Here is a 26,946-nt window from a genome sequence, read left to right as displayed (position 1 = left end):
AACGGGCCGAAGCGACTGAACGGTCCTGGGAGGAGCCTCTAGCGCAGAGCGGGGCCCTAACCCTCGTTAACCTCTAATGTCGGGGACGCCTCGGGGCAGGGGAGGACAATCCCAGCCGCTTCTTTTCTAGGTCATCCAGATCCCGGGACGCTCTGAGCCGCCCCAGCCCTTTTCCCAGCCGAAGGGTCTCCGGGGCCAGTCAGGGATCTTCAGGAGTCCCAGTCCCACCTGCTCCCCCCGGCCCTTTAGTCCCCAGAGGGGCCCCCCCTTTTAGGGGGGGGGGGAGGGCCCTTCTGCAGGGGAAGGGTCGGGGCTGCCTGGGAGAGGCGGCGGCCGCGCCTGGCTTTCCCCCCGCCCCTCGGGGCCTCCCCTTCCTGCCCTGGGGCGGCGGACCCCGGGCTGTGGAGGTTGGGGCCGGGACCGGGGCCGGGACCCGGGAGAGGCGGAGAGAGCCGGGCCGGGACCCAGACCCGGATCGCATCCAGCCCCAGATCCAGAGAGATCCAGACCCAAGCCGAGCGAGGGAGGACGAGGAGGAGGAGCCGGAGCCGGAGCCGGAGCGGGAGGAGCCCTCTCCTCCCCGCCCCTCGCCAGACTCCCCCCCCCCCTTCAGCCTCCCTCCCCCACCGCAAGGTCCTCCTCTCTGCTCCGGCTGCTCCCCAGAAGCCCCTCCTCCGCATCCCCGGCCGGGCTCCTTTCCCAGCTCGCGCCTCCCCCTCCCCGCAGTCCCCTCCCCCCATCGGGAGATTCCCCCTCCCCGCCTCCCGGGCCGGGGGCATTGTTCCCGGGGAAGGTCCGGAGAGAGGCTGGCGGGCGGGGCCATGGGGGCCCGGCCCCCTCCGCCGCCCGGGCAGGGTCTGGGGGTCCCCCCCGGGGCCCTGTGAGCCGAGCCCGCCCAGCGCCCGGCCGCGCGGCCGCCCGGCTCCCTGCCCCGGCTCCCCTCCCCTCCCCCAGGTGATCCGCCTCGGCCGGGGGGGAGGCTCGGGGGCTCCCGCGGCCATGGTGGACCCCGTGGGCTTCGCCGAGGCGTGGCGGGCTCAGTTCCCGGCCTCGGAGCCTCCCCGCATGGAGCTGGGCTCGGTGAGCGCCATCGACAGGGCTCCAGCGCGCCGGGCTCCATCCGGGGCTGGGCTCGGGTCAACCAGGGCGCTTCCCGCAGTTCCTGCAGACGCTGCTGGCCAAGGAGAGGAAGAGCTACGACCGGCGGCGCTGGGGCTGCCCCGGGGCCGAGCCCCCGGCCGAGCCCCCGGCCGCCGAGCGGGAGGGCCCCGGCAAGCCCCCGCGGACGCCCCCGGCCGCCGAGCGGGAGGGCCCCGGCAAGTCCCCGCGGACGCCCCCGGCCGCCGACGGCTCGCCCCGCGCGCGCTCCCGGGGCCAGCCGCCCAGCGTGGCCGCCCTGCGCTCCACCTTCGAGCGGGCCCGCGGCGGCCCCGGGCCCGGCGGCGGCGGCGGCGACGACAAGCCCTTCTACGTGAACGTGGAGTACCACCAGGAGCGCGGGCTGGTGAAGGTCAACGACAAGGAGGTCTCGGAGCGCATCAGCTGCCTGGGCAGCCAGGCCATGCAGCAGGAGCGCCGCAAGGGCCAGCCACCTGCCGGGGCCCCCGCCGCCCGCCCCGCCTGCTGGGAGCCCGCCGCCGCCGCCGGCGACTACGGAGACGCGGCTCAACCCCGCGCTTCTTGGGAACCCTGCTGAGCCGGCCCGCCGACCCAGCCCGGCCCGGCCCTGCGGCCCCCCGGGAGCCCGGGGCTCCGGCCTGGCCGAAAGCGCTGACCTGGCCCGCCCTCTCTCCCCGCGCGCTTCGAGGGACGTCGGCCCCCCCCGACTGCAGCTCCAACGAGAACCTCACGTCCAGCGAGGAGGACTTCTCCTCGGGCCCCAGCCCCACGGCCGGGGGCCCTCGGGGCCCAAAGGCCGCTCGCCGTCCGACCTCGCGTCCCTGGACGGCAGCCCCAGCCCCAGGCCCAGAAGCGGCCCCGGCCGGGCCAGGTGGTGGTGGCCGAAGCCACCATCGTGGGCGTCCGCAGGACGGGCCAGATCTGGCCCGGGGACGACGGCGCGGCCGCCCGGGAGGGGGCCTTCCCCGGAGAACCAGGTGGGCACCGCGGCGCGCGGCGGGCGGGGGCGGGCAGGGGGGCGGGACGGGGGTGGGCGCGGGAGCCGGCTGCGGGGAGCAGGGGGGGCGGCGAGAGAGCGGGGACGTGCGGGGGCCAGGGGCACGGGGGGGGGGGCTGGAGGGCGAGGGGCGGGTCACGGGCACAGAGGGGGGGCCCCCCCGGAAGGAGGTCCCGGCCGGCTGCGGGGGTCGCCCGCCCCGGGGCAGGCGGGTGCTTGGGACAGTGGTGGAAAGAAGGGGCCCCCACCCGAGGCCGGCCTGCCTGTCAGCGGGGCAGAATCTGCTTTGTAATCTCCCGGCGCCGGGGCTGGAAGCGCTTCTGCCCTCCGGCCGAGACCCGCCCCCGGGCACCTTCTCCGCCCCGCCCCCTTCTCCTTGGAATGGGCTGACCGGCCCGGGGGCCTGGGGCCTCGGCCCCGCCCTCATCCCTGCCCCGGGGGAGACTCTTTGGGGAATCCATGCCGGCTCCTGGCCTCCGGGCCTCTTTGTCCTTCCCCTCCGCCCCCCCCATCTGCCCCAGCCCCTCCCGCCCCTCCGCGGGCCCTGTTTAACCCAGGTGGCTGCAGGCTGGTGGTGAGGGAGCCCTGAGGGGGAAGGTACCAGGGGGAAGGGGGCCTGGGGCTGGCTCCCAGGCCCAGGCCGAACCCTCCACCAGCTCCAAGGATGCTTTCCCTGGCGGGTCTGCTTCCGCTAAGGCCTGGGGGGCAGGGACCCCCCCCCCCCAGCCGCTGCCTTATTTCTGAAGCACATTCGGGAGGTGCAGGCAGGGAGAGAGGGGCCCTGGGGCGGGGAGGGCAGGGCTGCTCCGGAGGCTGGGGGCGGCTAATGTGGTGGGGGGCTGGGGGGGGAGGGCAGGCCTCGCCGTTAGGGTCACTAAAGCGAGCTGCCCCTGCTGCACTGGGATTGGCCTGGCTCTGCCTTCCCCTGCAGTTGGGGCTGCCGGGGAGGCGGCAGCGCCCGTGGTCCGGCGGGATGGGCAGCCTGCTCCCTGGCTGGGGCTGCTGGGAAGGCGGGCAGGGCTGCGGTTGTTGACAATAACGATGGCTGGCTGGCATTTACTTAGAACCTTCAAGTTTGCAAAGCGCTTCTCGGGCCTCCCCTCATTTGATCTCACAGCCGTGGGAAGGAGGGAGGGGCTGGGATTATCCCCATGTCAGAGGAGGAAATCGAGGCAGGCAGTCACCCCGCTAGCACCTGAGGCCGAGTTTGAACTCAGGGCTTCTGGACTCCCAGCTCAGGCGTCTGTGCCCGGCGGGACCTCCCTTGCACCCCCAAGATTAGCCTTCCCCGCCCATCCCACCCCAACCGTTGCCGAGGACGACGTTTTAGGACTTTGGGGGGGATTGGCCACGAGCTCCCCACGTTGGGGCTCAGCCAGGGAAGCTGCGCCTCCCCTGGAAGCGGGCTGGGCAGCTCACGGGCTTGCCCCCACGGGGAGGGGTCCCGGGGTTTCTAGGGCCTGGGCTGAGTGTCGCCATGGGGGGGGGTTCGCCTTTGGGGAGCCAAGCTTGCCGTCTGCCTTCCGGGGGCCCCTCGCGGGCCTGCGGCCTGTGGAAATTCCTCAGAAAGAGAAAGATGAGGTAAAGTGACCCCGGGGGGAACCCCAATGGCCGGGGGGATGACGGGTGCCCCCTCCACCCCGCCACGCCTGCCCGTGGGGCTCCACAGAGGGTCTGTTGGGCTGAGCCGGCCTGGCCTCTTCCTCGACCTTGGCCCTGGTCCCGAGGAGCGGGGCAGACGTGGACAGCTTGGGGCCCGGGAAAGGCTGGAGAGGGTCCCCGCACTGCCCCCGTGCCCACCGTGCCTTCCAGGGGGGCGGCAGCGCCGTCGGCATCGTCTTGGGGAGTCGGTGGGTGCCAGCGGGCTGCCCTGGGGCCTCGGCCTGGGGTCGGGGGTGGGGTGGGCTCCTGGGGCCCATGGACGGACGACTGTGAGCAAGGTTGAGTCACCTTAGCCCCGGTTCCCCACCCCGGCCCGTCATCCTTTGTCATCCTAGGGCAGGGATCTGCCAAGGGAGGTGGGTGGGCGGCACGCGGCAGGCAGGTGAGGCAGGCAGCCTGGGGGCGAGGGGGCAGCAGGAGGGCGAGGAGGGCGGGCGGCCTGGGGGCAAGGGGGCAGCAGGTGGCAATGCAGATGGACAGTAGGCAGTGGGTGTTGCCCTCCCCACTTCTCTCCGAGCTCTGTGGGCAGCCCCGGCTCTTTCTCTGAGCTCCTGGCCTGGTGGGACTGGGCCAGTGAGTGACCCCTTTGTGGAGGTGACCCCACCTCCCACCCTGTGCCCATAGCTGGGCAGGCCCCCCAGCAGCCCCTTCCTTGCACCTTCTTGGGAGGATGCCCCTCCGGCCTTCCCTCCGCCATTTCTCCCCGCCCCCTGCCCTCTCAGCCTTTGCCTGGGCGCCTTCCCGCCGGGGGCCGGCCCTCTTGAGGGCCGTGCCGTTCCTGCCGCCGGCCCCCTCCCTCCGTCCGCCTCTGTGTTTCCCGGGACCCCCCGTGTGGGCGCTCTTGTGCCCCTTCCGGCCCCTGCCTCCATGGCTTGGTGGGTGGCCCCCAGCGTCCCGGCGGGCAGCCTCTGGTGGCCCCGTGCCTAGCACAGAGTTGGCTCTTCTGTGGGTGAGGGCCCGGGTCGGCATCGACAGCTGGCGCCCCCTCACGCCGCTGGCTGAGCGGGCCGGCTCCCGGCTCCCATCCCTGTGCCAGGTCCCGGGCATTTGGTCTGGGAGGGGAGGGGTCCAGGTGCCGGACCCTTCCCAAGCCTTTCCACGCTCCTCCCCGCAGCTGGGCGCCGTCCGCAGGGCGCATCGTGCCAGTGACCTAAGAAGTCAGGGCCTGCTCTGTGTGGGCTTGTCTGCTGCCCCTGTGCCCCCCAGCCCTGTGCCCCCCTCCTCTGAGCCCTGTGCCCCCAGCCCTGTGCCCCCTTCCTCTGAGCCCTGTGACCCCCTCTCTGAGCCAGCTCCCTCCCCTCTCGCCCTCTCAATGCTTGAGCCTTTCCTCCCTGGGGATAGCAGATGCCAGGGGGGGAGGGGCACCCAGTCGGCACTTTATGAGGCGCCTACTGTGCGCCAGGGTGTAGGGGGCGGGCAGCGGGGGCTCTCTGCTCCTGGGCGGAGTCTGTGTTTCTGAGGGAAACGCTCCCCAGTCTGACGATCTCCCCAAAGCTCCCCTTGGTAACCGCAGGGGGAGGAGTCATGGGAGGCAAGGGCTGATGGAGGATGTTGGGCTGTTTTCCTGAGTCTCCCTCGACAGCGCTCAAGGTCCTTCCCCCCCCCACCCCCCAGCAGCTCTCCTGGTTCCTGGCGGGGGGGGGGGGCAAGAAGCCCCCCAAGTGAGCATTTGGAAGCCGTGGGGGGTCCAGCCTGGGGGGGGGCCTCCCAGTTCTTTGGGCCTCAGGCCGGCCAGTGGGCGTGGATGGTGTATGGTGGGGATCCCCCTGACAGGCTGCTCGGGACCCACACCCACAGGTGGGTCAATCCCGAGCCCTGCTTTGCCTTCGTTACCCAGTGAAGAGAGGGGCCCGCTCCCCCGGGTTCTGCTACAGTGCTAGGGCTGGGGTTCTCCCCCTGCCCCAGTTCTGTGATGGTTCTAGGGCTGGGGTTCTCCTCCCCGCGTCCCCCGGGCCCCGCCTCTCTTGCCCTCTCTTGGGGGCTCTCGTGGGCTCCCGTCTCGCCAGTGGAGCTCCCAGGGTTCTGTGGCAGCCCCACCTTTCTCTTTTCGCGGTCCCGTCTCTCCCCGGAGGGCCCGGGAGCGCCTCCAGAACCCGTCCCCCCGTTAGCTTTGAGGCGCTCGTTATCCAACAGCAAGTGGTCCTGAGCCCCGGGACCTGGGGGTGCCCCGACTTTCCGCTGGGTACTCGGGGCCGGGCCTCAGGCACGACGGCCCCTGGGCAGCGTGGGACGGGCATTGGTCTGGGTTTGGCCCCTCACCGATTAGTGCGACAATTGTCCTTCCAGCGCTTGTGTCCCTCGTGCTGTTAGTGGGGCCGTCAGGTTGTGGGAGCGCAGGTTCTCAAGGGGCCCCTGAGATAACTGGGGAGCATTTAGGCCAGTGCCCGAAACGCCACCCAGACATTGGTGGATCCTCCGGGGACGCAGGGGCGGGGCCTCCCCTGGGAAGGCTCCTGTGGCGCCCCCAAGAACCCTGGGGGCAGAATGAGGGCGTGCCCTCCTTGGAAGCAGGGACCCAGCCCCCCAGTGGGAGGAGCCCGCCCCCGCCCCCACCCCCTAGGTAAGCAGAGGGCTTTGCTTGAGGAAGGCGGTCTGCCTCCTCCCAGGCCCGGGAGGGTCTCCCAGAGCTGCCCCGCCATCCATGGGCGTCAAAAACCCTTCGAAGAGCCAGTGGCCGCATCACTGCGGGCAGACTGACGATGGCCGGGCCCCCGGGACGGCGGCCGGGCCCCTGGGAATGGTAGCCGGGCCCCCGGGACAGCCTGCCAGCTGGTCAGCTGAGAGCACCCCGGAAAGGGCCATCTCTAGGGAAGGTTCTTGGTCTGTCCAGCAACATTGGAGAGTGGGAGAGTTACCGAGCCGGCCTGAGGGCAGAGGAAGCCCCTGAAAGCTCCTGGGCTGCCAGGAAATGGGCCCTGGACTCGCCCCTTAGAGTGCTGCTGTGGTCGCACTGGGGCCCTGGCCAAAGAGCAACAAGGCGCTCTGTAGGTGCTCTTTGCTGCCGGGTGCACAGGAGGTACTCCATCAGTGCTCATCGGTGCCAAGTCCACAGGAGGTGCTCCATCAGTGCTCATCGGTGCCAAGTCCACAGGAGGTACTCCATCAGTGCTCATCAGTGCCAAGTCCACAGGAGGTGCTCCATCAGTGCTCATCGGTGCCAAGTCCACAGGAGGTGCTCCATCAGTGCTCATCGGTGCCGGGTCCACAGGAGGTGCTCCATCAGTGCTCAAGTGCCAAGTCCACAGGAGGTGCTCCATCAGTGCTCATCGGTGCCAAGTCCACAGGAGGTGCTCCATCAGTGCTCATCGGTGCCGGGTACACAGGAGGTGCTCCATCAGTGCTCATCGGTGCCGGGTACACAGGAGGTGCTCCATCAGTGCTCATCGGTGCCAAGTCCACAGGAGGTGCTCCATCAGTGCTCATCGGTGCCAAGTCCACAGGAGGTGCTCCATCAGTGCTCATCGGTGCCGGGTACACAGGAAGTGCTCCATCAGTGCTCATCGGTGCCAAGTACACAGGAGGTGCTCCATCAGTGCTCATCGGTGCTGGGTACACAAGAGGTGCTCCATCAGTGCTCATCAGTGCCAAGTCCACAGGAGGTGCTCCATCAGTGCTCATCAGTGCCAAGTCCACAGGAGGTGCTCCATCAGTGCTCGGCCCATTGTCTAGGCGTGAGGACCTAGAGATAGACACCCAACTCTGGCCCAGAGCTGAGATGCCGGGGTTCCCTCGGGCCCCATTGTGGCTGCAGGGCCCAGTGGGGTGGGGTGAGGATGGAGTCCAGGGGCTAGGAAATGGAACCAACACGTCCGTCCTATGGACAGGGACCCCGGTTTTCGCCCTGTGCGTCTGGCGCTCAGGATGAGCAGAGGCAGCTCCGGTGCCCGCAGCTTCCCGGCACCCGCGTCTCCCTGCCCTCGGCCCACGGACTCAGGGGCGAGCCCCGCCCCGCCGGCCCCCCGACCGTTCTGGTCCCACGGCGGCCTCCTTCGCGTCTGGCCCTGCGCCGCCGAGCCTGGGCTCTCCTGGGCCCCTCCAGGCCCATCGACGGCCGTCTCGGGAAGGCCCGAGATTCTGGAAAGACCGGTCCTGAGGAATGCCTGTTGGGGAGCCCGGCTCGGGAGCCGCCCTGCACTGATGGCTCCGGCGCCCCTCCTCCCCCGCAGCCCCGGGCAGCCGGGCACCGGACGGGCAGAGCCCGGCTCCTCTTCTGTCCCTCCTTCCTGCAGAGGCAGCCCCGCATCTGGGGCTTTGCCTGAGCTGCTGTCCACACACGTGGCGCCCATCGGCCCTTCTGGTCATCCCCTGGGCCTGTGGACAGAGAGAAAAGCTTTGCCCCCCTCTCTCCTCCTCCCCCTTTCCCCTTGTTCCTCTCTCCCTCCTCCCCCTCCCTCTTCTCCCTTCTCTTCTTCTCTTCTTTCCCCTCTCCCTCCCTTCTTTCCTTCCTCCTCCTCCTCTTCCTTCTCTGTCTCTGTCTCTGTCTGTCTCTGTCTCTCTGTCTCTGTCTGTCTCTGTCTCTCTCTGACTATCTCTCTGTCTTTGTCTGTCTCTGTTTCTGTCTCTCTGTCTCTGTCTCTCTCTGACTATCTCTCTGTCTCTGTCTCTCTCTGATTATCTCTCTGTCTCTGTCTCTGTCTCTCTGTCTCTGTCTGCCTCTGTCTCTCTCTGACTATCTCTGTCTCTGTCTCTCTCTCTCTCTGTCTCTGTCTCTCTGTCTGTCTCTGTCTCTCTCTGACTATCTCTGTCTCTGTCTCTCTCTCTTTCTGTCTCTGTCTCTCTGTCTGTCTCTGTCTCTCTCTGACTATCTCTGTCTCTGTCTCCATCTCCCTCTCCCCCTCCCTCTCCCCAGGGTGAAGCTGAGAAGGGCTGGACTCCACCGTGGGGGGCAGGCCGCAGCCCTTGTTTTTCCCACGCTCTCTGCGCGTTTTCGCGGCCGGCCGTGGCTCAGAGCACTGTCCTCCCGTGGCGGGTCGGGATCCCACGCAGCCACACGCAGGCTGCCCTGCGCGGGCCCCTCGGCGGTGAAGCCTGCCGGGCCTGAGAGAGGTTTCAAGGGTCCGGAGGAGGGAAGAGCCGTGCTCAGATTGGCCCAGAGACGGGATAATGAGCAGCTATGGGCGAAGTTGGAGCGAGGCAGGTCGCGCTGGATATCAGGAGCGACTCCTTCCTTGTGCGAGTTGTCCCAGTGTGGAAGGGGCTGCCTCAGCGGGGAGGGGTGGGGGGGGGGTGCTTTTCTTCCTGGTCGTCTTTGAGCAGTGGTAGCATAGCTGTTGTAGAAAGGATTTGAGATCGGGATTGGGTTGGACCAGAGGCCCCCGAAGGGCATTCAGGGAAAGGGTCCCTGCACGGGGAGCCTACATCCTGCCCTGGGCCGTAGATGAGGGTAGAGGAGACGGCATGGAAGCCTCATTCTCAAAGCAGCAGTCTTGTGGAGGGCCTTGAATGCCATACCCAGGCATGGCATTCTGTCGGATTGTTTTATCCTTTCGTCAAGGAGTGTCCAAAGCTGAGGCCGGAGGCCGCTCCCAAAGTAGGAGGTTCCTCCTGACTGTGCCAGTCAGACGTGCCCCATCTGTCCCATCAGCTGCCTCTCGCCCATGGTCCCAACTCGCCCCTTCTAGCCCGGGCACAGGCCCCAAGGGCAGTTACTGTGGCCCACAATGCCAGCTGTGCAGATGCCGCTGGGCAAACCACCCCCTCCCCCGAAGGCAAAGTGCGGACTCCGGGCACTGGCCAGTGAGGAGGAGCTTTGGGAACCTTCTGAGAAGGACTCGCCCTGGATGCGCTGCCTGGACAGGGCTCATTACCTGAACCTTCTCTGCCTTCTACTTTCCCCAGTGAGGGGGCACTGTGTCCTCCCAGACCCTCAGAGGTCTGCCAACAGGGAGGGGGTCTTCCTGTACGTCCTGTACTCCTCGCTCTCACTTAATATCCAATACGGGGCTGAGGCCTATGGAGGCCTATCTTGCAGCATCTGTAGATTTCACATCTCTTGTCCTTGTCACCCCCAGAGCATCTCTCGTCACTTTCACCCCCAGAGCATCTCTCGTCACTTTCACCCCCAGAGCAGGTTTTCTTGTCAGTATCACCTCTAACATTTGTTGCAGACTTTACCTCTGCAGCTTCTCTGGTGGATTTTCCCTCTGTAGCCCCTTTTTCTGAGCCTGCCTCCCAACTCTGTCTGACTAGATAGGTTATACATACACACGCACACACACATACTGTATACTTATCAGTAATATACATGCCCTTTTGTATTGACACTGTAGCAATATGTACAAAAACAACTATTATAAGGATGAGGTGAAAATGAAATTATATTTTAATTTTATTTTAACAGGATAAAATTTTTCTTTATTCTTATTGAAAAATAATGAGGAAGACCAAAAAATCCTCTTATTGTCAGCACAGTTTCAGAAATGGTTCAAAATATTTTGATTGAGAGCGATATGATTGAACAAGTTTTCTTACTTAAAAAAAAAAGCCTTGTGTGTGTGTGTGGGGGGGGCGGGGATAAAGGAGACTTGTAAATAATTGTTGCTTATCAGGAATTAGTTATTCATCTAATTGGAGAAATTAAATGGACAGAGAGGGAGAGACTTGAGGCGGGCAGACCTCCCCCCGCAGCTGCCATTGCTGGTGTGAGGGGATGGAGCCCCGCTCCAAGGTCAGAGGGCAGATTAGAAATAAAGGGAAGCTGGAAGTGATGGGAGTAGCTTGGACAGCTACAAAGGGAGGGCCGCCCTCCAGCCCGGAGGAACCTCAGGGCTTGTTCTGCAGCTCAGAAGGAAGGTGACTTGCCTGGGGTCACTCAGCTGGAGCTCGGCAGGATCTTCGCCAGGCTCCCAAGTCCACACTCTGGACTCTGGGTCCCCACGATCTATCCCGCTCGCTCCCCCCGGGCCCTGGGGGGAACCCCAGAGGGCCGGAATTCGGGGGGGGGCGAAGCCGGTCCGGCCCGGCTGGCGGACGTCGCCGTCCTGCCGCCGGAATGGGGGCCCGGGGGGGGGCCGAGGGCCTGGGGACGGGTAGCTGGGAAGTGGCGGGGGGCGGGGGCCCAGCCCCCCGAAGGCCCAAAAGGGTGGAAGCGGGCCCTTTGTCCCCGGGGCCAGGGTGGCCCGGGGGCCTCTCGGGCTGGGACCTCCCCCGGGGGGGCCCAGGGGACCCGAGCACCGGCCCCGCCCGGGGCCCCCCCCGGCCCCGGGCCGCCTTTTTTTCCTGGCCCAGGGCCAGGGAGCTCCGGGTTTTTGTTTTCCCCCCGGGGGCCAGGCCCCCCCCTGGCCGGCCTTTGGTGAAGCCCCTTTTGGGGCCGGGGGCGGGGGGGGAGGCCCGGGGGGGGGAAAGGGGGAGTGGGCAGGGAGGTTTGGGCGGGGCCAGGGATTTCCCCAGGGCCGTCCCCAGGGCCCCGGTGGGCCGGCAGAGGGGGGCAAAACGGGGGGGGAGGGCCCCCGGAACCCCCAGCCCGGGAGGCTTAGGGGGGCGGGGCGGCCCCTTCCTCTACCCCGGGTTTTTGCCCTGGGAGGTGGGGAGGCCGGAGTGGGGAAGGGGATCAAGGCCAAGATGGGAGGGGGGTTTGGCCCGGGGGGGGGGGCCGGGCCAGGGGCGGGGGGGGGACCCCCCGGCCTTGCCCTGGGTCGGGACCCACCTTTCCCTGGCCTCAATCCTCCCAATGGGGAGAAGGGGGAGGGTGTTGGGCCTGAAGCTTTGTGATTATTTTGGGATTTCCTCTCCAAGCCCTTTGGTCTGACTCAGCCATTGGACCCCTCCCATCTCCCGGGCGCGCCCGGTGGGGCTCTGAGCTGCCCAGGTCCCGGGGAGGAGGGGGGCAGCCGCCGCTTCTGCCCGTCAGGGTGCCAGGGCTGCCTGCTTCCTGGCCCACCCACCCGGGACCCCTGTGGGGCCCAGATCTCGGCTTGGGGAAGCCCCGTCTCCTGCCTGGGACTGGCGGGCGCCTTCCTCACTGGGAGGAACAGGGCTGCCTTTGGGAGGGGATGCGGGACCCTCCCCCCCGGGAGGTGGCTCCGGCCAGTTCTGGGCAGGCCTTGGCCGGGGCAGGGAGGGAGGGAGAACGTCCGGTCTGACTGGGGCTCCCGCAGTCTCCGGGTCTGGGGTAGGGGAAGGGGGAGCTTGATTCACCAGAAGGTGTCTGAAGCAGTTCAGGGAGCCCCAGTGGACCCCCAGCTCAGCCTGCATCAGCGCCCTCACTACATCTAGCCCGGGGTCAGAGACAGTGGACGGAGAGGGGACAGTTCCCGGCCTCGGCCGTGGGCCCCGTTCCTGGGCGTGGAGCCTTATGCGGGCCATTGAGAGCTGGGGAGCCCAGGGCAGGGCAGCTGGGCAAGGCTTTGAGGTGCCCCCGCCAGGCGAGGGGTCAGGTTAGGAGTCAGCGGGTGGGAAGGGGCAGGCTCCCTGCAGAGGCCTGAGGGGGTCACGGGGGTGGCCAGGGAGGTCACGGGGTCATTGGGGGGGCCTGGGCAGAGCTTGCCCCTCCCCCGCCTCCTTCTGTGCCCTCCGGGCACCTCTGGTGACTTTGTCCCTTTGTTCTCTCAAGCCTGGGAGTCCGATGTGGGGGGACAGAACCAGAGCGCCAGGGCTCATCTTGGGCCCCGTGTCCTCGCCTCCCCCGTTCACGCCCCGCCCTTGCCATCCTTGCCCCCATGACATCACGTGGGCAGGGACGAGATGGAGGCGGCCAGGGGCGGCCTGCTGTGGCTTCAGGGCCTGAGGTTTGTGCGGGGGTCCTCTGGGGCCCACGGCTCTTCCTCAGGCCTTCTCGGGCGGGTGTTACCTGGGCCTTGGGAGGAAGCCCCATCTTCCCCCTCCACCCATCCCAGGATCCACCGTCACCCGTCCCTTGCTGGCCCCTGGGGCTCTGCCTGGGCAGCCTCTGGCCAAAGGAGGATCTGGCGGTGCCGGGGTCAGAGGCTCCCGTCTGGCGCAGGCTCCTCCCTGTGGGGCCTCCTCCCCGCGCCAGGCGGAGGCAGGGGCTGGTTATCGCCTCTAGGCTGGGGACCTGCCCCTTCCCCCGGGCCTGACACTGAGCAGAGGAGATCATTATCCCATTTCACTGCTGGGAAAACTGAGAGATGAAAGCCTTCCTTGGAGCCTGGAGCCGGGCCAGCTGCTTATGACGGGTGTCGGGGCCGGGGGCGGGGAGCAGCCCCTGTCGCCTCCCCTCTGGTCCCTGGGAACAGTCCAGGAGCCCCCGGGGCCGGAGTCGGCCTCCCACAGGCCCCATGGAGCTGGCGGAGCTCCCAGCATCCTCGGCCCAGGCGGACCCTTGCCCTGCCTCCAGCCGCCTGCGTCCTGGACTTGGGGAAGGAGGGTTAGGGCCGCCCAGGGCCGGTTTTCCAGGTGCAGAAGGCGGGGGAGGGGGGGGGGCGCTCTGGGCAAGGACCTTGCTGGGGGAGCCGGCCGAGAGGGGCCCCCGTGGGAGAGCCGCCGGAGGCTTCGGGAGAGGGCCTGGTCTGGGGTCCGGGCAGGGGCCGGCCTGATGCTCTCCCAAGGAGGTTCTGCTCCCCCGCCCCGGCCCTCCCCCCGGCGGTCGCTCTCCTCAGACACTGTCTTTCTCAAGCTTTGGCCTTCAAACCGACCCATGGTCCGTCTGGGTGGGGGGGCCGGGCTCCCGGGGCCGCCTGGGATCAGCTCGCTCACATTAAGCCTTCTGGTCCCGCTGACGCTGAGCTTATGGTCTGCTCAGACCCCCGCGTTCTTTGTTAAGTTTCCGCCTAACCCTAACCGCTGCTCTCATCCTGCCCTCGGGGATTTGGCCGGGCCGGTGTAAGGCTTGGTGTTCCCAGAGAAATACAATCTCATGGTAGCCCAGGGAGGTTGTGCCGATATCCCCATTTCACAGGTGAGGAAACTGAGGCAGGCCAGAGCCCCGAGGGGCCCTTTCTTCATCCGGCCTCCACAAGAATTTTTTCCCTGCCCTAGGGGTGGTCCCGCCTGCCCGACGTCACCTCCTGCAGACGCTGGGGCCTCTTTGGGGTCAAGGGTTAAATGACTCCCGTAGATCAGAGCTTTGCAAAGTGCCCCAGAAATGCTGTTTATTCTTGTCACATGTCCATTAATCTGCCCTTTGGGAAGGAGTTCTTGAATTCTCCCGGAAACTGAAAGCTCACTGGTCTCCACCAAACAAACTGCCCTCGGCTCCGTCTCTCCCGCTCCGGACACCGGAAACGAGGGGCAGCCGGATGGCCCGGGGGGCAGCCCACCCGGTCTGGACGTCAGGAAGTCCCAGTCTTAGCTGGGCAGCCCTGGACGCGTCCCTTAATCTGGCAGCCTCATTTCCCTCGATTGAAAGCGGAAATAATAAAGCCTGACTCGCCCGCTCCACAGCCGGGCTTGTTTGGATCCAGTGAGATCATGTGTGTAGAGGATTAGCCTGCTAAGGTGGGCGGCAGCTGCCCCCGGAGCCAGGGAGGGATCCCGCGCAGCCAGGAGGCCGGCCTCCCGGCCGAACGCCCGGACGCCGGCTGCCTCGGGACTAGGCGAGGCGGCCGCTGGGGGAACAGGCCGTTTTCTGACCCTCTTGGCGGCGTCCCCTGGAGCATCTGGGGCCACTTTGGGGACCAAACAGGATAAGCCCGAGTCCTGCCCCGGCTCCAGCCTTAGCAAATGTCTGACCGCTCTGAGTCTCAGTGTTCTTGTCTGTAAAATGGGGGAGATGACAGGGACCCATCTAGGGGGTCATGGTGAGAATCAAGTGAGATAATCTAATTCAAGCACTGGGGAAATCTCAAAAGCAAGCTAGCTGGTCCTGTTACTGTTCTGGGCAAGTGACTAAACCCCTCAGCGTCCCGGGCAGCTCTCTGAGACTGGGCACGGCTAGCCTGCCCCGGGAGAAGAAATTCTTACCAGAACTTCTTTACTGTTGGTCAGTCAGCAGGCATTTATTAGGCACTTACTGTGTGTCAGGCACAAGGCAGGTGCATTATCCCTGTCCTCAAAGAGCTCACGATCTAATGGAGGAAACCACACGCCAACAGCTATAGACCCAGTGGTTCTCAAACTTTTGTTTTCGTATCTTTATCCTGTTACAAATGATTGCAGATCTCTCCAGAGCATTTTTGTTTATCTGGGTCACATTTATAGACATTTACCACATTGGAAATAAAAACTATTTTTGAATTTGTAGACCCTCTAAAAGGGTTTCAGAGTCCCCAGGATTCATAGACCAGACTTTGAGAACCACTGCTCTAGACAACAAGATGCGGGCAGGATTAACCGAGGATGCTCAACAGAGGAAAGGGTGTGGGCGTGTTTGGGGAGGGTAGAGACACAAAAGAGCCCTGGAAGAGAAGGACTTTGGCCCAAGTCCTAAAGCCAGGAAAATGAGGCCCTAAACTAGCCTCCTACAGAAGTGAGGAGCTGGAGTATTCCAGGCGTGGGGACTGCCGGTGCATAGGCCGGGCTTGGGAGTGGGATCATGTGTAAGGACCAGTCAGGAAGCCGTTGGGTTATAGAGTGTGGGAGGTAGGGGGTGGGCAGCAAAGGTGAGAAGACCAGATGGCATTTTGTATTTGTTCCTGGAGCCCACAGGGAGCCACTGCAGATTGTAGAGTAAGGGGTGATGGGACCAAACCTAAACTTTAGGAAAATCACTTTGGTATCTGGAGGATGGACAGGAGTGGGGAGAGACATCAGCAGACTCCTGCCCCCAGCAGCTATTGCCATAGTGAGGTGATGAGGGTCTGCACCAGGGTGGGGTAGGGTCAGAAGAGAGAAGTGGGTACTTGGAAGATGCCATAGAGGCAGAAGTAAAATTGACCAGAGGTGGGGGGAGAGGTGAGATTGACCAGAGGTGGGGGGAGAGGTGAGATTGACCAGAGGTGGGGGAGAGGTGAGATTGACCAGAGGGGGGGGAGAGGTGAGATTGACCAGAGGTGGGGGAGAGGTGAGATTGACCAGAGGTGGGGGAGAGGTGAGATTGACCAGAGGTGGGGGAGAGGTGAGATTGACCAGAGGTGAAATTGACCAGAGATGGGGGAGAGGTGAGATTGACCAGAGGTGGGGGAGAGGTGAGATTGACCAGAGGTGAAATTGACCAGAGATGGGGGAGAGGTGAGATTGACCAGAGGTGGGGGAGAGGTGAGATTGACCAGAGGTGGGGGGAGGGGTGAGATTGACCAGAGGTGGGGGGAGAGGTGAGATTGACCAGAGGTGGGGGAGAGGTGAGATTGACCAGAGGTGGGGGAGAGGTGAGATTGACCAGAGGTGGGGGAGAGGTGAGATTGACCAGAGGTGGGGGAGAGGTGAGATTGACCAGAGGTGGGGGAGAGGTGAGATTGGCCTGAGGTGCCGAGGTGAAATGGACCAGAGATGATGCAGGGGTGAAATCAACAGGCCTTGGTACTTTTTTTGATCTGGGGTGAGAGGGAGCCTGGGATTTCCCTTAGAGCGGGAGCCAAGGGATTAAGAGAAGGCGTGTGCCCATGCACACACATGCACGTGTGGTTTAGAGGAAAAGACAGTGAGTTTGGTTTTAAAAAGGGGATCTAATTATAAGGGGAAAATCACTGAGATGTGTAGCCGGGCGGTCGCGTGTTTTGAGGAGAGGAAGACATTGCTTTGCTCGTGGCAGGGGCAGGCCTGAGAGCAGGGTCAGTCGAGGGAATCCAGAGCCAGCTCTGAGTGCTGTGACCTCAGCAGCCTCGGGAGGGGGGAGGCCAGGAGTCTGTCAGTGAAGCATTACCAAGGAGGTGGGTCTCCTGATGTCGGGATCACCGAGATAGTCGGACCAGCCGCCTGAGCAAACACTGAGGTCCAAAGTTCAGCCTCTGGGCCTAAGCTGGCTGGATCCCAGCTCCGATGCCGGGGTGGCGACTCGAGCCCCCTTCCCACCTGTGTTCCAGGAAAGCACCTAAGCACTGCCGTGCCTGGATGCGTGTCTTGGGGAGACTGGGGTTCAGTCTGTTCTTATTGGAGCCATTTTGACCTGGTAAATCCCTGACCCAGGTAGCCCCGAGGACAGTGACAGGCTCATTAGAGTGACTGTGTAGCACAGGGACAGGTAGAGACCGGCTACCTCAGGGGAGCCTGATGGTTGAATTGGCTGGAGACAGCTGCTGGGCCTGGAGTCAGAAGTCCTGGCGTCTTGCCTTGGGCATTTCCTAGTTGAATGACCCTGAATAAGTCATTTACCTGCCGTCTCAATTTCCTCAGCGAAATGGGGTCCCAATAAATTTCCCAAATTCTTTGGGAACCTTGATCTTAGACATTTATATAAGGGGTTTTAACCTTCTTCCATCCCCTCCTTCCCATCCACGTTTCTGGACACCTAAGGCGTTTGCTGGCTTGAAATTTCCCTCTGCCCGGTGGTTTCACACATCTCTCTAAATGGCAGGCCCCGAGGATCTTGGCCCCCTTTCTCCCCTTCCCGGCCCGCCCTCGCCCACCTGGCGCCGGGCCTCCCTCCCCTTTGCTCGGACGCGGGTCCCAGATGGTCTCTGTTGAGGGTTTTTTCCTGCCGCTTTCCGCCCGTTCAGAGGGGCGGTTGGTGGCTGGCGGGATCCCTCTGGGCCTGGGCACTCCTGCAGACCTTTCAGAGCCTGGCCCCAGGGACCGCTGCCCGGCCTCTGGCACTGAAGTGCTTGAGGTGGAAAGCGGCAGAAGGGAGGGAGCCGAGGCTCATTCTTGAGCTTGGCAGGGAACGGGCTGGAATCCGGGCCCTTCCGAGAGGGGACCAGGCTGCCCGCCCCTCCCCCCCCACGCCACCCTTAGACAGAAGATGGCCAGAAGGACCGTCACCCAATTTCTCCTCACCCCTACCTACCCTTTTTTACCACATTCATTAATCCTGGGAAATTCCCCCCAGATTCTGAGGCAACCCTGATTAGGGTCATCACTAAAATTCTAAACTGAACTCCAGGCTTGGCCCCTCTGGGCTCCCCCCCCTTTACCTTGGGTCTTCTTTCCAAAAACCCCCCCATTTTCCATTTCCCTCGTCCTTTTCCTCCCTTCCCCTCTGGACACTCCAACAAAATAAGTTTTCCTAAATGGACGAAAAGTGAGAAAAACGGGGGGAAAGGGAAGAAAGGGGGGATCCCCCATTAACCCATAACCCCCAAACCCCAAACTTAATCCCCCCCTCCATCTTCTCCTTTTACCGGAACCCTCATCTCCCAATCTTTTAAAAATATCTACCACCTCCCCCATCCACCTCAGGGGGCTCTCCAAAACAAGCAAATTTGGGGGCAAACCTGAAAACCCACTTCACTTAAATCAACCAAAAACCGGTGGGTAAAAATACCAAAGCAATCCCTCCCCTTCTGTCCTCTTTTCCCCAAAGGGCCCCTTTCTTCTGTTCTCTCTCTGGTTCACCCCCTCCCCCCTTGCCCCCGCAACCCTTTCCCGGGCCCCCCCCCTCCCCTCCCAATCCCCCTTTCATCCCTAAACCTTCCCCCTCCTCCCCACCCCCCCGGGCCCCACTCCCCCACTTCAAACCCTAAAATTTTGAAATCAGGGATTTTCCCCTCTCCCCTATCCTTTCCTTCTTCAACCCCCCCCCCCGCTGGGGTGCACACCCCTTTCAACACCCCACTCCTCCCCCCTCCCCACCTCCCCCCAAAATAAAAACCCCCCCCCCCCCCATCGGGCTTTTTTAAATAATGGCCCCTTTCCCCTCCCCCTCCCCTCCCTCCCCCGGCCTCCCCCCTTCCCCTACTTTCCCCCCACCCCCTTCCATTTTACCCCCCACCCCCTTTACCACCGGCCCCCTTTCCCCCTCTTTCCTTTCCTTCCTCTTTGCCCCCTCCCTCCCTTTCTTTCTTTCTTTCTTTCTTTCCTTCTTATCTTTTCTTTCCTTTCTTTCTTTTTCCCTTCCCTTCCCCCCCTTCCCCCCCCCCCTTCCCCTTCCTTCCCCCCCCCTTTTCCCCTACCACCTATCCCCCTTCCCTATTTACCGTCAAAAAAAGGTTTTTATTATTTACCATTTACATCTCTTCTTTAAATCAATTTTAACCACCATACCGCCTCCCCCATTCCCCCCCCTTTTTTCCCCGAATCAAATTTGGGGAAATCCCCCGAATTTTAATTTCTTTCCCAATAAACCATTTTTTCCACGGGCTTTAAATACGGATTTCAAAACCTGTCCATATCCCTGGATCATTTATGGGCCGAGAAATGGCTTTTTTTTTTTTTTTAAACTTTGACTCAGTTCCTTCTGCTTGAGCCCGAGGGCTTCATCAGAGAAAGCGTCAGTTCTCCGTTGGTTCCGTTCTCTCTTCCTGGCCCTCCTCAGAGGGGCTTTGTTTTTGACCATCCCTCCCCCACCCCAGCTTCTGTCACCTTCCCCTTCTCTCACCCCCTTCCCCTCGCACTTACCTGCAGGCTCAGGCACGTTTCTGTGGCGGGTGCAGGTTCCGCCTCTGAGCCGATTGTGAGGAGAGCTTGGCCGCCCTCACCTCTGCCCTCCGTGGCAAAAGCTTTTTCTTGCCGCTTTTGTGGCGGATAATTTATGGCGTTCGCTCCTTCCTTTCCCTTTCTCCCTCTCTCACCCCTTTATTTTTTATCCCTTATTCCGCTCGCACCAGCGCCCCCCCCCACCCTTCTGTGCGGGCTCCTCACTAAGCTAACAGCCCGTAGGTTCTGACGAGTTCCGGGTGTCGGGCTGGGCTGTGTGTGGAGCGGGCTGAGGGACCCGGGTGCTTTAGAGCTTTTTTTCATGCGACTATAGATGGCTTTGATTTCCTCTCTGAAAAATGTCCCCATCCTTTCATCATTTATCGGTTGGGGAATGGCTCGCGTTCTTATGAATTTGGCACAGTTCTTTATATACCTGAGAACTGAAACCTTTAGACACACTGGCTGTAAACATTCCCCCCCAGATTTTACTTCTCTCTTAATCTTGTTTCTGGTGGTCTTGTTTGTGCAAAACCGTTCTAATTTAACGTAATCGAAGTTGTCCATTTTGCCTTGCATAGTGACCTCCAGTTCTTTAGTGATCATTTCCTCCCTTCTCCAAAGATCTGATAGTACATTACCCCTCGTTCTCCTCACTTGTTCACGGTATCATCATTTGTGCCCAAACCACCATCCATTCTGAACTCATTTTGGTCTGAGCCATGAGCTGTGCGTCTATGCCAGTTTTCTGACATATTTTCCATTTTTCCCACCAAATTTTGTCAAAGAGTGAGCTCTCATTGCAGAAGTCGGAGTTTGGAGGCGGATCCAATAGCAGATTGCTATGGGCCCGATCGTTGCCGCTGATGTCCGCTGCCCGGCCCCCTGCCTCAGCCAGTGCCGGAGAGTTTTGATGCCAGCAGCTTTAATACAGTTTTAGGTCTGTCACTTCTAAGCCACCACCTTTGTCGTTTTCATTAATTCCCTTGATATTCTTGCGCTTTTGTTCTTGCGGATGAATTTTGTGACTTAGTCTCGCTCGGTCTGGGCGGCTCGGTTGGCCCCGAAGGAGACCAGTTAGGCAGAACTGTCCGTTTCCTGGCCCGGCCTGGCCCGGACCAGCTGACAGTTTCCCGCCTGCTCGGGCCTGACCGGATCCGTGCGAGGCGCGTTGTGCCTGGCTCTCGGAGCTCCTGGGGCTGGCGGGCGGACGCCCAGGCGCTTCATTTTGTCCTCAGTGACTTTGCTCGGGCTTCCCCCTCCCTCAGAGGGGCTCGGGTGGGTTTTTGCCGCCAGCTGCCCCCGGCACGTTTCCGGAGGCTTTTCCGGGTCTCGCAGCGTCTCGTCCGCAGGGAGGGAAGGTCTCTGCCTGTTCTCTCCCCTCGTTGCCCGATTCCTTCTAGGGCTTTTTCTTTGCTTGCGGCCAGAGCGCGCGTCCCTAGCACGGCGTCAAAGGCCGTGGCGCTCTTACTGGGTCCGGCTCCTCCCCGCCCCTCACCGGGGCTCCCACGGGCCTTGGGGCCACGTGGGGGGCCCGATGGCTTCTCCCTGGTCCTCGCACCCTGGAACCTCGGTCCGAGCTCAGGAGCAGCCCCCTCCCTCCCCCCTCTTCCAGGGCCCTCCCGGGAGGGACAGACACTGCATCTTTGTCTCTCTCTCTGCTCCCGGCCCCTCCCCCCTCACCGGAGCTCCAGCCCCGACCCAGCCAAACTCTTCCAGGCCCTTCCCCGGTGCCCGCCACAGCGGGGGCACCTCTGCTGGCATCCGGGCCCGGCCCCTGTGGGAGAGTCCCCGGCTCTGATTTCTGGGACTCCCGGAGCCTCGGCCGCTACCCCGAGGCGAGCTCCGTATGTGGACGGGCTTTGGGGGCCAAGGCCGGGTCTTCCACGGGGTCGCGACCCCTCCCAGAGCCCCCCCACCCAGAGCCTCCCGCTCGGAGCCCCCCACCCAGAGGCCCCCAGCTCCGCTCCTTGTCGCCGTCTGTGGGGCCGAGAGCCTCTGTCCTCGGGGCCGGGGGCTCCCTCGACGGCCTCTGTGTCTGGCTTTGGTGCCCGAGACCTGGGGGCCCCGTGCAGTCGGTGGGGGGCACAGCAGAGAACGGGGCTCACCCCCGGGCCGAGGGGACAGCAGAGGCCGGGAGCCCCAAGTCAGGGACGGGACTTTGCCAGGCTCGGCCCCAGGCTGGAGGCCCGGAGACCCAGAGGCCAGGCCCGTTCCAGCCTCGGCCCAGAGGACAAAGTCTGGCCAGACACACACTGGGCTGGGGCTCACCTCTGGTGCTCGTGCCAGGGGCAGTCTGGGGGGGTCGGGCCCGCAGAGACCTTGGGCAGGAAGGTGGGCATGGTGCCTGTGCTGAGGGGGCTGAAGGACTCTCCCCTGGCCTGGCACCAGGTGGGTTCTGGGGGGAGGGAGGCAGGGGGTGGGGGGGAAGGTTCCATTACCCCTGCCAGTGTCACAGTCCAGGGCTGGGCCATCGGGCCGAGTGTCCCCAGGACTCTGCCCCCCCCCAGGCGTCTCATTCCTGTCCGGGGGGGGTTCCGCCCCCCCCCCGACTCTGATCCCTGGGGCCTTCCCCCCCCCATGGCTCCCCGGGGGTGGGGGCGGCCAGCTCTGAGCTGGGGGGTGGCTTTCCCAGGCCTGGGGCAGCGGCTGGTCACCTCGGGCCCCCCCAGGGGGGGACAGTGGCTGGTTCTGGCCCAGCCCCAGCAGGGAGCCGGCCCCGGGGCTGCCCCCCCCCCCCCGGGCCCCCCCCCGATTCTGACCCGACCCCCCCCCACCTGCTCCCGTGGGCCCCCGGCATCAGAGCCGGGCCTCCTGTCGGCCCCGCCTCGGCCCCTGGCTGCTCCGGGAAGGGGAGGCGGCGACCGCCAGGCTCGGGAGGGCCAGGCCGGGCTCTCTCAGGAGTCTGAGGGACCCCTAGCTGCCCATGGGAGGCTCTGAGATCGAGTCCTCCAGCCTCCAGCCGGATGCATGTAGTAGGTACTCAATTAGCACACCAGGAGAGGCTCCCTCTTCAGCGGCCCCGGGCCGGGCCCGAGCCGCTCGCTCCCCCAGAGTCTCCGGTCCGTCGTCCCTGGGGGGCCCCGTGGCCCCGGGCGCGCCCTGAGCTCGCCCGCCTCCTTGCCCGCAGACACGGCGTTTGGGACCCCGCCAGGCTACGCCTATGACGCGGACCACGCAGAGGAGCAGCGGCGCCAGCAGGACCGGATGCCCTTCATCGACGACTCGCCCTCCTCCTCGCCGCGCCTCGGGGGCCAGAGCAGGGTCGGCCGCGATGTGCTGACCTCGGGCACGGTGAGTGCTGGCGGCGGGGGGGCGGGGGGTGGGGGGGCTCCAAGTGGGAGTGGGAATGAGCATTTATGTGACACTACTGTGTGCCCCCAAAAGCCCAAAAAGCAGCTCTGGGAGGAGTGGTGTCCCCATTGTGCTGGGAAAGTGAGTCAGGCAGCAGTGAAGGGCCGGGTCCGGGGTCAGTCAGTGGGGGGGGGGGGGGGGGGGGGCTGCTGGAGAAGACCCGGGTTGACTGGCAGGGCTTGAGTGGGAATGGGGTCAGCACCGCCCCTCCCCCCTAGAACCTTTTCCTGGAGGCAGAGGGGGAAGGGAGTTGGGAGAGATCAGCAGCTGGAAGGGGCCTCGAATGTTAGACTCCAGCCGGCCACAGGGCGAGGTTGGTGTGAGAAGCAGAAAAGCCTCGGGAGCTTCCCGGGTGCCGAGCCCCTGGCGGAGCACTCACACGACCACCGGAGCACCAGGCCCGGGGCAGGAAGCCTCCCACTTCCCAGCTCGTGACTTCACTTCCGTCAGTCTCGGTTTCCTCATCTGTGAGATGGGAGTCACCGTAGCATTGGCCTCCCAAGGCCATTGTAAGGGTCTCTCGAAGGGGGCAGAAAAGGAGCCGTCCTTCTATCGCCCCCACCTGGGGGGGCGGCCTTTGGCGGGAAACGTTCCCGGGGGTTGGCACCCCGTCCAGGACACGCCCCCCCAGGTTCTCTGTCGGGGCGGGGGGGCTCCCACAGCTGACCCGCCCGCCCCGGCCGGGCCCAACTTCTCTTCCCGCAGAGCGAGCTGGACGTGGAGAAGGGCCTGGAGATGAGAAGATGGGTCCTGTCCGCCATCTTGGACAGTGAAAAAACCTACCTGGGCCACCTGGAGGCCCTGCTGCTGGTAGGCTGGCTGGGGGCTGATGGGGCAGCGCCAGGAGGGAGGCAGTGCCAGGGGGCAGCGCCCGCGGGATCGTGGGGGGTCGTCCCGGAGGGAGGGCGACGGGCGGCGGGACCGGGCCCAGACGGCGCCCGCCCCGGCTCACTCGGCGCCGGCCCCGCAGCCCATGAAGCCCCTCAAGGCCGCGGCCACCACGTCCCAGCCGGTGCTGACGGGCCAGCAGATCGAGACCATCTTCTTCAACGTCCCGGAGCTCTACGAGATCCACAAGGAGTTCTACGACGGGCTGGGCCCCCGCGTGGAGCGCTGGAGCCAGCAGCAGCAGGTCGGGGACCTCTTCCAGAAGCTGGTGAGTGAGTGCGCCCCGGGCCGGGGCCGCCCCTCGTATCCTTCTGACCCTGAAGCTTCTCCCTCCTTCTGTCTCCCTCCCCGTCTCTGTCTCTGTCTCTGCCCACTTCGAGGGTCCGGGGGGGACAACAAGGGCCGAGGCAGTGACCTCGGGGGGCCCTGAGCCACTGACCACCAAGTGCCGGGGCTCAGGCTCAGAGCCCGGCCGTCCCGCGGGCACGTGCTGCTCTCGGGGAGTCTCTGCGCCCCGCCGCAAGGGCTGTGTGTCCGAGCCTCCCGGACCCCGGCCCCGCCCTTGCCGGGCTCTTCCCCTCGGGGTGCCCCGGGACCTCCCCGGGCCTCCCCCTCGGGCCGCGGCCGGCCTGACCGGGCTCTCTCCCCCAGGCCCGCCAGCTCGGGGTGTACCGGGCCTTCGTGGACAACTACGAGGCGGCCATCGAGATGGCGGACCGGTGCTGCCAGGCCAACGCCCAGTTTGCCGAGATCTCGGAGGTAGCGGTCTGCGGGGGTGGGCCCGCGGGCGCCGGTCGGCCCCGCCCCCCGGGCCCTGGCTGGGGGCCCCCTCCCCCGCCCCTGCCGGGCCCGCCGCGGACCTTGGCCGTTTCCTTTGCAGAACCTGCGAGCCCGAAGCATGAAGGACTCCAAAGATCCGACGACCAAAAACTCTTTGGAAAGTGAGGCTCTGCTGCCCGGGGGAGGGGAAGGGAAGGGGGAGGGGAAGGGGGGGGCAAGGCTTCTTTCTCCTTGGAGGGGCACCCAGGACCCTCGAACCCAAGCCATGTCTGGGCTGAGCATGAGCCAGGGCCGGCCTATCCCCCCGGGGCCCCACAGAGCCCTCTGCCCCTCTCAGAGGATCCCAGCTGCCCAGAAATCCTCAGTCAGGGCCCTTAGGACCCCCCTCCCCCCTGTCGGGGCCCTTAGAACTCCTCTCCCTGCCCCACATTGGGGCCTGAGGGAGGGACCGGCCTGACGTCCTCCCCTCTGTCCTCAGCTCTGCTTTACAAGCCCGTGGACCGCGTGACCCGCAGTACCCTGGTCCTTCACGTGAGTCCGTGGGAATGCGTGAGCGTGTGAGTGTGTGTGTGCATGTATGTGAGCACCAACAGGTCCGGGGTATGGGGGTGTGTGCCGTGTGTGGCTGCGCTGGGGAGGGCGGTGTGTCCCCCCACCACTGGGGGCTGTGCCAGCCACTGCTGGGTCACCTTAGGGAGGGAGTGCCCCGCCCGCAGGAGGCTGGCACCGGGGGACGCTGCGCCCGCCTTCTCTGTTTCTGGCCCCTCTTGACTCTAATGGAGGCCGCGCCTTGCCGTGCTGCAGAAGCATCTGCCGCCTCCTCTCACTGCCGCCTTCTCTCCTGGGGGCAGGACTTGCTGAAGCACACACCTTCCAGCCACCCCGACCACCCCCTGCTGCAGGACGCCCTGAGGATCTCCCAGAACTTCCTGTCCAGCATCAACGAGGAGATCACGCCCCGGAGGCAGTCCATGACAGTCAAGAAGGGCGAGGTGAGTGAGCGGGAGCGCCCCGTGCAAGGAAACACAGAGGAAGCCTGTGAGTGAGCCAGCGAAGTCTATGGGGAGGAAGGGAGAGGGGGAGGGAGCCAGTGCTCGTGTGCAAGTGAGAAAGTGTGCAAGTGAGAAAGTGAGTGTGCAATTGTACATGTGCATGAGGAACTGTGTGTGTGAGGAAGGGAGTGAGGAAATAAGTCTGCAAGTGTACGTGTGCATGAGGAAGTGTGTGTATGAGGAAGGCAGTGAGGAAATAAGTGTATAAGTGCACATGTACATGAGGGAGTGAGCAAGTGAGAAAGTGAGTGTGAAAGTACACATGTGCATGAGAAAGTGAGAAAGTGAGTATGAAGAGTAAGTGTGCAATTCTACATGTGCATGAGGAAGTGTGTGTGTGAGGAAGGGAGTGAGGAAATAAATGTGCAAGTGCACATGTGCATGAGGAAAGGAGCAAGTGAGGAAGTAAATGTGCAAGTGCACACGTGCATGAGGAAGTGAGCGAGTGAGAAGTGTGTAAGTGCACACGTGTTTGAGAAGTGCACATGAGCAAGTGAGGAACTAAGTGTGTAAGTGCACATGTGCATGAGGAAGTGAGCAAGTGAGGAAGTAAATGTGCAAGTGCTCATGTGCATGAGGAAGCGAGTGAGAAAGTGAGTAAGAAAATAAGTGTGAAAGGGCACATGTGCATGAGCAAGTGAGGAAGTAAGTGTGCAAGTGCACACGTGCATGAGGAAGTGAGCGAGTGAGAAGTGTGTAAGTGCACATGTGTATGAGACGTGCATATGAGCAAGTGAGGAAGTAAATGTGCAAGTGCTCATGTGCATGAGGAAGGAGGAGAAAGGAAAGAAAATAATGTGAAAGGGCCATGCAGAGCAAGTGAGGAAGGGGTGCAGTAACGGCATGAGGGAAGGAGTAAGAAGTGTGTAATGCCATGTGTTGAGACGGTAGAGCAAGTGAGGAAGTGTGTGCAAGTGGCCCATGGAGGAAGTGGAGAGGAAGGAGGAGGAACGGGGTTGAAGCTGCGCCCTCAGTGGGCAGGGTCCTGGTCACTATGAGAGGCGATAGCTGCTGTGGACCTTCTGCAAGAATGAGTTCCAGAAATTGCCTTTAAAAGCAATCATGAGGCTGGTTCCAGGTTAAAGAGGTCAAATCCCAGCTGAATGCTTCATCTAGTCCCAGATCTAGTGGAATTTCCTAGAGAGCTCCCAGCATCCCAAAGACTTCAATGGGGTGCTGACCAAGATTTCTAATTGAATAACAACACAACATGTGGGAGATAACTTTCCCAGGGCCTGAGACCCCCCAAGATCAAGAAACATAGTTTAAATTATTGAATTTACAGATCAAAAGGGAACACAGTTTCCGAGTGATTATAGTTCACTCATGTCGATTTCACCACCGCCACATTTGTCATTTCACTTCATTATCTCTGATCGATTTCACCACTGCAACCTTTCCCATCATTTCACCTCTGCAGCATCTCTGGAAAAGCCCTCTCTCCTCTGACACTGCCACCACCCTCCTGAGGTCGACCCTCCCACACCCGGACAATGGCAGAGCTGCCGAGGGCAGTGGGGTCAGTCTAAGGATCCATTCAGTGACCAAAGTGATTTTCCTAAAGTGATCATGTCATTCCCACCTCAATAGCTCAGGTGGAAACCCTACTGGCTCTGGGGCAGATACAAAGACTCTCTGTCAGTTCAAAGGTGCTTCCATCTGCCTTCCCCTTTCGCATTCTTTTCATTCTCAGCACATCTTCCATCAAGACCCTGGCCTCCTGGCCGTTTCACCCTTCATCTCACTGTT

At 63.4% G+C, this 26,946-nt stretch overlaps 1 protein-coding gene across 1 annotated transcript; it reads left to right on the top strand.

Annotated features, from left to right (window-relative positions):
• Window positions 1-392: 392 nt before the first annotated feature.
• BCR (BCR activator of RhoGEF and GTPase) lies at window positions 393-25,984 on the top strand. The gene is made up of 10 exons (XM_031949174.1): window positions 393-1,113; window positions 1,160-1,673; window positions 1,857-2,096; window positions 22,254-22,417; window positions 23,183-23,287; window positions 23,448-23,633; window positions 24,017-24,124; window positions 24,246-24,306; window positions 24,624-24,676; window positions 24,997-25,984. Exons 1-10 carry the CDS (start codon window positions 1,000-1,002, stop codon window positions 25,189-25,191), a joined length of 1,740 nt encoding a protein of 579 aa, XP_031805034.1. The 5' UTR covers window positions 393-999; the 3' UTR covers window positions 25,192-25,984.
• Window positions 25,985-26,946: the final 962 nt, after the last annotated feature.

This window comes from Sarcophilus harrisii, chromosome 1 (assembly GCF_902635505.1).
Source record: "Sarcophilus harrisii chromosome 1, mSarHar1.11, whole genome shotgun sequence".
NCBI lineage: Eukaryota > Metazoa > Chordata > Mammalia > Dasyuromorphia > Dasyuridae > Sarcophilus > Sarcophilus harrisii.
The sequence above is the reverse complement of the archived record's forward strand: the minus strand, read 5'-3'. Positions and strand labels throughout refer to the sequence as shown.